We start from the raw sequence: 13,447 nt of genomic DNA, 5'->3' as shown, positions 1-13,447 counted from the left end.
TGACTGATGAGTGTGAAGCTAGATATTATATATTTTAACGCGATTTGGAACACGAGATGAAACGTGAAATAGGCTATAAAGCTGTGATGGTGCCACTGCCACACCAAATTCACCTGGAGGGATGTATCCTAGATTTCTTGGCGGTTGATGACGGAAGGAGGATCAGGCTACTCACATAGCATCAGCCCCATCTCGAAGCGTTGCGATGTTTAGGGTATATTATCCTCTAGTCCGCAGGGTTTCAAATAAAATCAAAAACAAGTGACAACAATTAAAAAAATTATTTCCCGTTTTGTTGGACCGGTCAGACGGAGCCCTATCTGAATCAGTGCATTTTCTCGAATCAGTGTCTGATCCTCGACGAATTATTTAATCCGACAAAATCCGACATTTGACATCAATTGATCAATAATTCCCTTTTTCCCTTTGCCCTGGTCCGACTGAAAGATGCTCACCAAACGCAGACACCCTCTTCCATCTCGCTCCCACCCAGATACAAAAAAAGGAAAAAAAGATGCGGGGCAGTGTGCAGCTCTGCGACATTTACGCAAGGATACCGACCGAGAGACAATCTGCCCCCGCCTAACAACACATTTTTCCCACCCGATTATAAACGAAAGATACTCACTCTGTAAGCTTTACAATTAATCCAGGTAGCCGTTGCAGGTCTGCAGATGTGGAAAATGTTGGGGAGAAACTGCGGTTGTCGCCATATTGTTGCTGCTATCTTCCCCCTCAGCGCGAGCAGTTACCCTGCATAATTGATGACTCTCAGCAGGATGTAAGGGAGTGTCGGCATGTGCAGCTTCGAAAATTGCAAAGGTCATTTAGGCCTGCAGCCCCCAAACCTCAGCGCGTGTACTACTCACAAAATAACAGGCACCCTGTGTTCAGAAAAACGAGCCCGGGGTGCAGTAAAACACACGCAAGGTTTTCCATGACAAACGCATTGTCTCGCGTGTGTTCAGGGCTGAGGTTATAGTGCAGGAATTGGCTGCCAGACTGTGGTCATTCACTCAGCGGCAGCTTGAATGAGATACAGAAAGAGGAAGACGTGTTTTAAAGCTATGGTACGTAAAACATTTTTTAAATAAATATCGTTACAATCAAGTCATTGTCTAATGTGTTGACACAATGTTGATCAAGCCCATCAGCTCCATAAAACTTATTCTGGCATTATCAGTGTACATATTCCTACTATACAAGGAATAAAATGCATGCATAATCATCAAAGGCTTAGATGCAAACTTGTAATTACTCCGAATTCCTAATGGGGGCGACAGAAGTTAATACTAGTAACTTCTGTCGCCCCATTATGATTTCTGAGTATAGGCTATAGCTTTAAAATTGTATTCTGGGGCATAGTTTATCACTTTTCTTTTTCCATGTCCCATGCATTCAAAAACATTTTATGTGTCTGGGTCATGGTCATGGTCTGGGTAGGCTTATTTTTGACTATGTAACCAGGGGTGGATTACTGCACGGGCACACCGGGCACAGGCCCAGGGGCCCAAGGGCTCAGGGGGGCCCTTAGCCAGAGATACTAAATCAAATCAAATCAGTTTTATTTGTATAGCCCAATATCACAAATAGATATTTGCCTCAGTGGGCTTTACATTCCATACAATATGATACAATATGACACCCTGCCCTTACACCCTTAGCTCGGCTGAGAAAAAAACCTCCAAGTAAAAAACCCTTTACCGGCATAACATTTTTTTTTTTTTGACGAAATCTCAGGGAGAGTCGACAAAGTAAGGGATCCCTCTCCTAGGACGGACATGCTGCAATAGATGGCATAAGTAGAGAAAATCACAAAGGAATTTGATCATTGACCAGATGTTTACATGGTAATACTAAAGTAAAGCGTGAATAGTGTGGATTAGGGCTGGGCAATATGACGATATCATATCGTGGACGATATGAAAGTGTCTACCGGGAGAGATTTGGCCATACCGTTTATACCGCGGAGAAAAAAAGTTCAAGTGGCGGGAGCTTAGATAGAGCGGGAGGCAGCTGTCCCTCCGAGTCCCTACAGTTACACTGCAGTTACACCGCCGCGCCACACGGGGGCTCTGCAGCAGAGTTCTGGGCTGCAATACAGCTTCTCTACCCGCAACAGAAGAAGCCTCATCTGTTGCTCTAGCTTTTAAGCTCCGGTGCGCCATACAGTTAACAAACCAACTCCGTGTCACGGTGGCAGAGCAGCTGGTATTAATGGTCAAAAATGTCATCGGGAAAAGGAAACTTGCTGCTGTGTGCGGCGCTTCAGCGTGCTGTTGCCGTGATGCAGAGTTGGCTTGTTTTAAGCCGCAAACTACATGGGTTGGCTCTCGTGAGCTAGCTGGCTAATAATGACATCTTTAGCCTACTCGGGGCTTCACCCCCGTGCTGTTATTGTTGGAGACAGCCAGCAAGGCTGGTTTTATGTAACTTTAAAACATGTCAAACTTGAAAATATTATTTGTGTTGAAGCTGGAGTGAAAGTATTACCAGACATTTGCTCATTAGTTAATGTTGTCAGCTTTTTTAAATGAAGATGAGCAAATACTGCAGGAAAATTCAAGTCTTTCATTATTTTGATATAGGCTACTATCAATTGGAAAATGTAGGCTTTTTTGGTTGATGCTGTCATTTTTATTTTGCACTGACTAACTAAAGCCAGACTGATGTGGTATTTTGCACCAGTTTCTCTTTTGTATGGAAATTTAAGTTCCAAGCTAAAGATGAAAATAATCTAATGTGATTAAAGTTCAGTATGGTTATTGTAATCCATTTAATTTAAAGGAAACATACTATATTGTGATATATATCCATATCGTGATATAAGATTTGGTCCATATCGCCCAGCCCTAGTGTGGATGAAGGAGGACTTCAGATGCTGCCAGAGGGGGGACCGGATCCACAGTCTCGTTTCACCAGGGAAAACTAAGGTTTCCAGCGCCGGGATTACATCCCACGTCTCCAGGTGGCGTCCTTAACCGCTGACGATCCATTCTCAGATGCTGCCAGAGGGGGGACCGAATCCACACCGTCTCGTCACCACCAGGGAAAAACTGGAAGAGGACAGAAAGACAACCAATGAGCGAAGCAAAAATGTATTTAAAGATTGAACAAGCATGCGAGTAGAAAGAGTACTATCCTGATGGACAGTGAATCAGTGCTGATGTGAGGCAACAGCAGGCAGGGAGCGTCCATTCCTAGGACGGCTGATTCCGCACAGAGCTCAGAGTCAGTCGAGTAGCATGGGGAGTGCTTGGTAAGGCCCCCGAGCGGCACCGGGCAAGCGGTCTTCCGTACACCACAATTCCCACGTCCGCCTGTCGGACGGGGATTCGGTGCTGGGCTCTTCCCTCTTTGCTCACCGCTACTGAGGGAATCCTGGTTTGTTTCTTTTCCTCCGCTTAGTAATATGCTTGAATTCAGGAGGTTGTCTCGTCTGATCTGAGGTCGTAGTCAAATGAGCAGTGGCCGAAGATGGGGAGTCTCACGGAGCTTGACGTAGCTGGGTACCCCGCCGCGGGGAGGGCCGACACGTCCCAGCCCACCCAAACCCCAGTGGCTACCCATCCCCAATCCCCCGCTAGAGCGACACGTCGAAGCTTAGGCAGGCGTAACGCGGTCGGCACGGAGTACCAGAGGTCCACCAGCAGCAGCGCCCGACTCATGCGGGCCCGACGGGCCTGATAGTAACTTTTCATGTCGCATAGTCAAAGAGCTCAGTCACTGATTTCAATAACAGGGTCCAAAAAGGAATAGCCTAAATAGAAGGATACTCATTAAAAGCTAGTTAAAAACAACAGCATTAGTAGCTCTGTCTAAAGGGCTCCATGAGGGGCCTTGAAGGCACCCTCACACATACAGAAATAAGCTTTCTATATGTAAATGATATACTGTTACATATAAAGTAGCTATCCACCCTTTATCTGTTGAAATGGGCCCCTCCATCATAGAACATGGGTCTGCAGACCAATCTACTGTACTGTTTTTACAGTTGCAGAGTAAAGAGTGCTGCCTGTTTAAGAAAAATCTGAAAAATAATGTTCCTTCTGCATCTCAGGATTTGATATAGCCTCTAAAATTTCCTTTCATAGGGCAACAGATTGATGCATTTTACTCCCTCCAACAGTATCCCAAAATCCTGTGGGAAACACTGACTTCCTTAATATGTTGTTATCATTAATTGTGTATCTGTGTGGAAAAGTCAGTGTACGTGACTGGATAGGGAGGAGAGGGGGGCCCTTTAAGAGTTTGTGCCCAGCAGGGGCCCATTATCTCATAGTCCGTCTATGTACAGTTGTGGTCAAAAGTTTACATACACTAGTGAAGATCATGTATGCCATGGCAATATAGGGTTTTTTTTCAATAAACTCTACAACTCTTATTTTTCTTTGATGGAATGATAAGGAGCACATATTTCTTTGTCACAAAAACCATTCATGAAAAAATTTTCTTTTATGAATTTATTATGGGTCTTTTGAAAATCTGCTGGGTCAAAAATATACATACAGCAATGTTAATATTTGGTTAAATGTCCCTTGGCCATTTTCACCTCAATTATGCACTTTCGGTAGACATCCACAAGCTTCTGGCAAGCTTCTGGTTGAATCTTTGACCACTCCTCCTGACAGAATCGGTGCAGTTCAACTAAATTTCTTGGTTTTTTGAGTCGGACTCGTCTCTTCAGCACAGTCCACATATTCTCTATGGGGTTTAAGTCAGGACTTTGGGAAGGCCACTCTAAGACCTTAATTCTAGCTTGATTTAGCCATTCCTTCACCACTTTTGATGTATGTTTGGGGACCCAACTACGTCCAAGACCCAACTTTCTGGCTGATGATTTTAGGTTTTCCTGCAGAATTTGGAGGTAGTCTTCCTTCTTCATTATTCCATTTACTTTCTGTAAAGCACCAGTTCCACTTCCAGCAAAACAGGCCCACAGCATAATACTACCACCACCATGTTTGACAGTAGGTATGGTGTTCTTGGGGTGAAAGGCCTCACCTTTTCTCCTCCAAACATATTTCTGGTCATTGTGGCCAAAAAGCTAAATTTTTGTTTCGTCTGACCACAGAACTTTCCTCCAGAAGGCCTTGTCTTTGTCCATGTGATCAGCAGCAAACTTCAGTCGAGCCGTAAGGTGCCGCTTCTGGAGTAATGGCTTCCTTCTTGCACGGCAGCCTCTCAGCCCATGGCGATGTAGAACACGCTTGACTGTGGACACTGACACATGTGTTCCAGCAGCCTCCAACTCATTGCAGACTTGCTTTTTGGTGGTTCTTGGTTGACTCTTGACCAACTTTCTCTCAGCAGCAAGTGATAGCTTGCGTTTTATTCCTGATCGTGGCAATGATACAACTGTGCCATGCACTTTATACTTACAAACAATTGTTTGCACAGTTGATCTTGGGACCTGCAACTGCTTTGAAATGGCTCCAAGGGACTTTCCTGACTTGTTCAAGTCAATGATGCGCTTTTTCAGATCCGTGCTGAGCTCCTTAGACTTTCCCATTGTAGTATTTCTAGTGAATGTGTCAAACAAGCCCTATTTACATGGACTGAAAGAAGTCACCAGCTGGAGTCAATCATAATCACTTGTAAGAAGTTAGGAGGCCATGCCAAAAAGCAAATAGGATTGAAACAACTTTTTCTACATCATCAAATTGGTAATTCAAGGTGCTGTATGTATATTTTTGACCCAGAAGATTTTGACACATTTTCAAAAGACCCATAATAAATTCGTAAAAGGACCATTTTTCATGAATGTTTTCTGTGATAAAGAAATATGTGCTCCTTATCATTCCATCACAGAAAAATAAGAGTTGTAGAGTTTATTGAAAACCCTATATTGCCATGGCATACATGATCTTCACTAGTGTATGTAAACTTTTGACCACAACTGTATGTAACTCATGCCTAGCTAACATGTCAAGCACATGTAGGCCTATAATTTAAAAAAAATATTTTCAATCTATTTCATATAGGCTATGCTAGCTAGCTCACTCTTCTGCCCACCTCCCAGAAGTCTGCCATTTAATAGGCTATCACACACTAATATGTAAACAGGCAACTATTCATTTGGTAAACTAGCTGCTGCCATCTGCATTGTGTCGCTTTGTAGGCTACGAATGAACAAAACTGAACAGACCTTAAAATAGGTGGGCGGCTAACACTTTACAGTTGTTTTTTCAAAGTTGTAGGCTATTTTTCACGAGCTCGTTTCTCTTTAGCCGCCGGGCAAACGACCTACACGTGCACGTGACGTCATGTGTCGGAAGGAACGGAAGTTGTTTTTGTTTTCGGTCAAAACAAACAAACAAATAAGTCTCGATGAGGGTTTCAACTAAATGGAGTTAAAGCTGCTTTTGTTGTCTTTGACTGCTCTGTGTTTGACTGCAGTGACTTCACCGCAGCACAGTGAGTAAAATCAGAGCCTGGACATAGCCAAACATCCTCTATCTTTTTTGTACGCTATAGACTATTGTTTGGCTTATAAGAAAACGTATTTTGAATTACATATACAGCTAATTTTAAAGGGCGACTGTTACACAGCAGTCAGGTAACTAGTAACCGCATGTGCTTTAAAGGCGGACAAGAGGGCTTTATCAGAATCTTTCTCATAAAGCAGAGATTGTCACTAAGATTATTTAGCCTAGATGGTAGGCCTACAGTAGGCCTATATGGATAGACCAATTCATAGTCAATAAGTCTGATTGACAATAAAGCCACTTTTGATAATTCCTCTTAAGTAGCCTGGTTGAAAAGTTTACTAAAATAATATGTTGTGACATAGATAGCAGCAGGAATAAAACTCTTTAAAATGCAAATAAAATTTCAATAGCAACAAACCCCTGCTCAGTTTTAATACACTCGGGTTCTGGTTTTTACCAGTTTACTTTGTCTGGTATGACCAGAATTATACTGTAGTACATTGGGTTTTGTTATTTTCAGTCATAAAACATATTAATTTTAATTTTTTAATTTTTCCTTTATTTATCCTCGAAAGATCAATTGAGGGGTGACCCTCATTTACATTGATGTTGAGTAAAAATACAATACACAAACAAACACAATGCAAATATACAACAAGCTGACAAAGATAAGAACAATTAAAACATTCAGATCAAATGAGTGAAGCAGAACATAGCCTAATTAAAACAGTTACAAGTAGAGTGGGGCTGATTCAAAATAATATGTTTAAATTGGTTAACGAATATGATGGTATTTATTTCAATTTGATGTTGTAAGTTGTTCCAGGAGTCAGGGGCACTGTGGCGTCACAGAGTCACACACATTGAACACACTGCTGCTACTGTCACATGAGTGACTCCAACAGAGTTAACTACAGGATGATCTTTACAACAATAACATGGAGACTTTATTTGATTGTGTTTGTGAGGCTGTGGGCAGCGGCCCCTGGTCAGCCACCCGGGTGCTTCTCGTGTAGTCGGTGGCCGAGAGGCTCGTGTGGGCGCGTGGCCCTGGCAGGTCAGCATCCAGATCCAGTCCAGGCACCACTGCGGCGGGACTATCATCAGTAGCCTCTGGGTGCTCACTTCCACACACTGTTTCTACAAATACCAGTGAGTATACTGCTTTTTACACACCACCCTGATGTGACCCATCGATTGGTTTACAGCAGACTCACACTGTGCACGAGAACTAAACCAAATAATGTGAACACATAGCATGTAAAAACAGATGCAAATGTGAGAAATGTTATAGATAGATAGATAGATAGATAGATAGATAGATAGATAGATAGATAGATAGATAGATAGATAGATAGATAGATAGATAGATAGATAGATAGATAGATAGATAGATAGCGTACTTTATTTAAAAGTGTTTCAGTAGTAATAATACAAATCATTCACACAAAGGAAAAAAACGACATAACTTTAAAAATCCCAGTTGGATGTATACCCAAGCTGTTAAACATGTCTGGCACCCAACACCTTTGTTAACGAAACCACTCATAAAGCTTCAAAGAGGCCAAATCACCTGGGACCTACGTTGTACACCCGCACTAGTTTTAAGAAAACCTAACATCATCTAAACATTTATTTATTATTTGAAAAGAAAGAGGCTTTGAATAGTAAACTAAGTTATATATATGATACGTACAAGGCAAAAACAGTACTTATTATACTCTCACCAATACAATAAAGGATCCAGAATCACAGGGATTAAACCTGCAGTGTGTAGAATTTTGGGTTTTATTTCCTAGCAGATTTTGTAGAAAGTAATTATAATGTCCATAAGTACATTTAATTTAGTGCATAATAGCTGAAAAAAATGTTTTCAATTATTATTTTTCCCTTAGAAAGGGTCTCATATATGTCCATATTTCTGCATATTTTGGACCAAGGCCTAGTGCCGCCATCTTGAAAGTGTCATAGTTGGAATGTCATCAGGTGCATTGTTTAAAATTTAGAATTGTTCTTGTCCTTGAAGGCCACTGTAGCTTCTGTTATTATTCGAAAGGGTTGGGGTTACCCAGGGAGTGTTGCATTCTAGAACTTTGTAGAACTTTCTTGATGATGTCATATTACACACTGCACCTTTAATAGAACCTGCCTTTGTGTGATCTTTAAGATGGTGCAGCTGGCCTTGCTCGTAAAGGAAAATAGGGGTAAGTGGGTGAGAGTTGGCGTGAATCAAAAGCAGTCCTTAAAGGTGCAGTGTGTAATATGACATCATCAAGAAAGTTCTACAAAGTTCTAGACTGCAACACTCCCTGGGTAACCCTTTCGAATAATAACAGAAGCTACAGTGGCCTTCAAGGACAAGAACGATTCTGAATTTTAAACAATGCACCTGATGACATTCCAACTATGACACTTCCAAAATGGCGGTGACAAGGCCTTGGTCCAAAGTATGGAGAAATATGGACATATATGAGACCCTTTCTAAGGAAAAAAATAATAATTCTAAAAAAAAAAATCAGCTATTATGCACTAAATTAAACGGACTTATGGATATTATAATTACTTTCTACAAAATCTGCTAGGAAATAAAACCCAAAATTCTACACACTGCAGGTTTAAAGGTGCAGTGTGTAATATGACATCATCAAGAAAGTTCTAGAATGCAACGCTCCCTGGGTAACCCCACCCCTTTCGAATAATAACAGAAGCTACAGTGGCCTTCAAGGACAAGAACAATTCTAAATTTTAAACAATGCACCTGATGACATTCCAACCATGACACTTTCAAGATGGCGGCACTAGGCCTTGGTCCAAAATATGCAGAAATATGGAAATATATGAGACCCTTTCTAAGGGAAAAAAAATAATTCAAAACGTTTTTTTCAGCTATTATGCACTAAATTAAATGTACTTATGGATATTATAATTACTTTCTACAAAATCTGCTAGGAAATAAAAACCCAAATTCTACACACTGCAGGTTTAAGTCATAAACAGTCATCTTCTTCTCTGTTGTGTTCAGAAGGTTCAGAAAGCATTTCCGCGTGGTAGCAGGACTTAATGTGTTATCCCCTCGGGAAGATAAAGCCCAGATCCGATCCATCAGCCAATTCAAAATGCACGAGGGCTACAATGAAATCACGTGGGACAGTGACATGATGCTCCTTCTCCTCAACTCTCCCTTCAACTTCACTGACCGCGTCCAGCCTGCCTGCTCTCCTCACAATGTGTCTCACGAGTTCCTCCTCAACTTTAGCCACTGCTTCATCACTGGGTGGGGCAGCAACTCCTTCAAAGGTTGGTATAAAAAGGTACTCTGAAAGTTATCATTTACAACAAGACACATTAGCAATCACTAAATCAATAAGTCATTTAAAATGATAAATATCTCTTTACATAGTAGATTTAGCATTTCTCTTTTATTACATTGTCAGACTCAGGATGGGCAGTTGAAAAGATCACTAGATTCAGCAGAACTAAAGATAATGCGCTTTTTATTCAACAAATTCTTCTCCTGGGTTGCTTCATTGCTCACAATGCAACTTCACTGGATTCACTAAAAAGTTGCCTAAAGCAACTAAAGAGAGTTCTGGTGAGTTCACTTTGTTCTGACTCCACGCTCCAAGATTTATTTTCCTCCAAACATTTATCAGAGTTCATGCAGCTCCCCCTGGAGTCACAAAAGGCTTCATGCAACTATGTATGTGCATATTAAAACCAGACTTCATCAGTAAACAGTAGGGAACACAATATAAACTATCTTAGCTAACAAAGCTATTGCATTCTTCAATCATTGGCTTTCATGAAGTGTTTATTAATGCTTATTTTTATTTATTTAGGTAATTTTTAAAACATTTCTAAAATAATTGCATCGACGGAAAAGGTATGGGCCGAAGCTAAGGCTTGTTACGCCTAAACTTTCACTTTGTTTATTCAGATGATCAATTATTTTAAGTCATTATTTATTTATTTATTTATGTTTTGCAGATCAGGACTGACTTTTTATAATAGAACAATTAAATTGATGTTTATTCTTTAGTAAAGCTACAGCGTATCAGGTCCAAAATTCATTTGATTAATGACATTTAGAAGCTGCAGCCTGGACTGATCCTTAAAAACTTTGATTCTTTATGAAAGATTTGCCACGGCAGATTTTTTTCTCCAAGATTTTTTTACTAACATAATCCACCATAAGATAGTGGTCATATCAAAACACGTATGGCTGCAGCAGCAAAACCCCTGTGTGTGGACATTCGAATGAGGGTGCTCTTAATGGCTTATGAATTGACCTTTTGATTTGTAAGAGGGAGAATGTGTAATTTCAACTTTCAAAACATACATAGTCTCTCCTATTTTCTTATTTGTGCCTCTGATTGATGCGATTTGGCTTTAATCTTAGTACACAGCTGTGAATGCACTGAAACTGTTCTACTTCTTTGTCTTTCTTTTGTTGTTTTTTACTGTAATGCAGTTTTTTAAATTGGTGTCAAATGTATTAGTTTAAAGACATTTAATGAATAGTATACAGTATGTCACAAAAGTGAGTACACCCCTCACATTTCTGCACATATTTTATTATATCTTTTCATTGGACAAAACTTAAGAAATGACACTTTGATACAATGTAAATAAGTCTATTTACAGCTTGTATAACAGTGTAAATTTACTGTCCCCTCAAAATAACTCGACACACAGCCATTAATGTCTAAACTTAAGGCAACAAAAGTGAGTACACCCCTGAGTGAAAATGTCCAAATTGGGCCCAAAGTGTCAATATTGTGTGTGGCCACCATTATTTTCCAGCACTGCCTTAACCCTCTTGGGCATGGAGTTCACCAGAACTTCACAGGTTGCCACTGGAACCCTCTTCCACTCATTTATGACGACATCACGGAGCTGTTGGATATTAGAGACCTTGCGCTCCTCCACCTTCCGTTTGAGGATGCCCCAAAGATGCTCAATGGGGTTTAGGTCTGGAGACATGCTTGGCCAGTCCATAACCTTTACCCTCAGCTTCTTTAGCAAGGCAGTGGTCATCTTTGAGGTGTGCTTGGGGTCGTTATCATGTTGGAATACTGCCCTGCGACCCAGTTTACGAAGGGAAGGGATCATGCTCTGCTTCAGTATGTCACAATACATGTTGGCATTCATGGTTCCCTCAATGAAGTGTAGCTCCCCAGTGCCGGCAGCACTCATGCAGCCCCAGACCATGACACTCCCACCACCATGCTTGACTGTAGGCAAGACACACTTGTCTTTGTACTCCTCACCTGGTCGCCGCCACACACGCTTAACACCATCTGAACCAAATAAGTTTATCTTGGTCTCATCAGACCACAGGACATGGTTCCAGTAATACATGTCCTTAGTCTGCTTGTCTTCTGCAAACTGTTTGCGGGTTTTCTTGTGCATCATCTTTAGAAGAGGCTTCTTTCTGGGATGACAGCCATGCAGACCAATTTGATGCAGAGTGCGGCGTATGGTCTGAGCACTGACAGGTTGACCCCCCACCCCTTCAAGCCCTGCAGCAATGCTGGCAGCACTCTTGCGTCTATTTTCCAAAGCCATCCTCTGGATATGACGCTGATCACGTGCACTCAACTTCTTTGGTCGACCGTGGCGAGGGATGTTCTGAGTGGAACCTGTCCTTTTAAAGCGCTGTATGGTTTTGGCCACCGTGCTGCAGCTCAGTTTCAGAGTGTTGGCAATCTTCTTATAGCCTAGGCCATCTTTATTTAGAGCAACAATTCTTTTTTTCAGATCCTCAGAGAGTTCTTTGCCATGAGGTGCCATGTTGAACTTCCAGTGACCAGTATGAGAGAGTGAGAGCAATAACGCCAAATTTAACACACCTGCTCCCCACTCCCACCTGAGACCTTGTAACACTAACGAGTCACATGACACTGGAGAGGTGAAAATGTCCAAATTGGGCCCAATTTGGACATTTTCACTTAGGGGTGTACTCACTTTTGTTGCCTTCAGTTTAGACATTAATGTCTGTGTGTCGAGTTATTTTGATGGGACAGTACATTTACACTCTTATACAAGCTGTAAACTGACTACTTTACATTATATCAAAGTGTCATTTCTTCAGTGTTGTCCCATGAAAAGATATAATAAAATATGTGCAGAAATGTGAGGGGTGTACTCACTTTTGTGACATACTGTATAACATACTAAAATGTTTTGTTTTTTCCTGTACAACATTTGTCAACAACTATAACTTCTCCTATTGCGACAAATATTTATTTTTGACATTTGCGTTTTAACATATTGTGATTCACTATCTGTTTAAAAAACTGCTTATGAATGCTAAATTGGTACTGTAGGCAGGATGCTGAACCGGTTACAGGAGGCTGAGGTGGAGCTCATCGACAGGAGAACATGTAACTCAATCACATGGTACGCCGGCTCCATCACGGAGAACATGGTCTGCGCCGGTCTTGAGAGTGGGGCGGCAGATTCCTGTCAGGTGATGACTATGGACGTGTTTTTTAAAGTCACAACAGGCCCCTGGTTTGATTTCATTAGACGTGTGTTTGTGTGTCTGTGTGTGTCAGGGCGACAGCGGTGGCCCCCTGCAGTGTTACAGCGAGGACGAGGAGAGGTTCTACATAGTCGGCGTGACAAGCTTCGGACAGGGGTGTGGACTCCCTCACAAGCCGGGGGTGTACACAAGAACCAGCCGGTTTGCAGGTTGGCTGAAGACGAATCAAGCGGCCTCAGAGTCTGCTACACACAGACACAACATAAGACTCTCAGCTCTGCTCATCGCCGTTCTTACACTGCTCTGAAGTAAATAAATAAAAACAGTCTGTCAGCAATAAGTATAATAAGTAAATATTACTGTAATACATCAGAGTTTTTAAACCTTCACTAGTTTGTTTTGCCAAAGTAAGAACAGTTTTGGTGCACATTTTAAAGTTAATAAATAAATATTAAAAGAAAAACTTTGCAGGTATTGATATTTCAAGAATCCAACTTTAAACAACTTATGAACATTTATGGGGGCTTGG

The 13,447-nt window shown here is 41.3% G+C and overlaps 1 protein-coding gene across 1 annotated transcript; it reads left to right on the top strand.

Moving 5' to 3' along the window:
• Positions 1-4,960: 4,960 nt before the first annotated feature.
• Positions 4,961-13,225, top strand: LOC307253617 (transmembrane protease serine 11D; the record flags this gene model as incomplete). The annotated part of the gene is made up of 5 exons (XM_080031730.1): positions 4,961-4,970; positions 7,400-7,583; positions 9,454-9,728; positions 12,761-12,903; positions 12,992-13,225. 5 exons carry the CDS (start codon positions 4,961-4,963, stop codon positions 13,223-13,225), a joined length of 846 nt encoding a protein of 281 aa, XP_079887856.1.
• Between the last annotated feature and the right edge of the window lie 222 nt (positions 13,226-13,447).

Source organism: Ammodytes marinus, assembly GCF_949987685.1.
Source record: "Ammodytes marinus genome assembly, chromosome: 7".
NCBI classification, from domain to species: Eukaryota; Metazoa; Chordata; class Actinopteri; order Uranoscopiformes; family Ammodytidae; genus Ammodytes; species Ammodytes marinus.
This window is presented reverse-complemented; position numbering and strand designations above follow the sequence as displayed.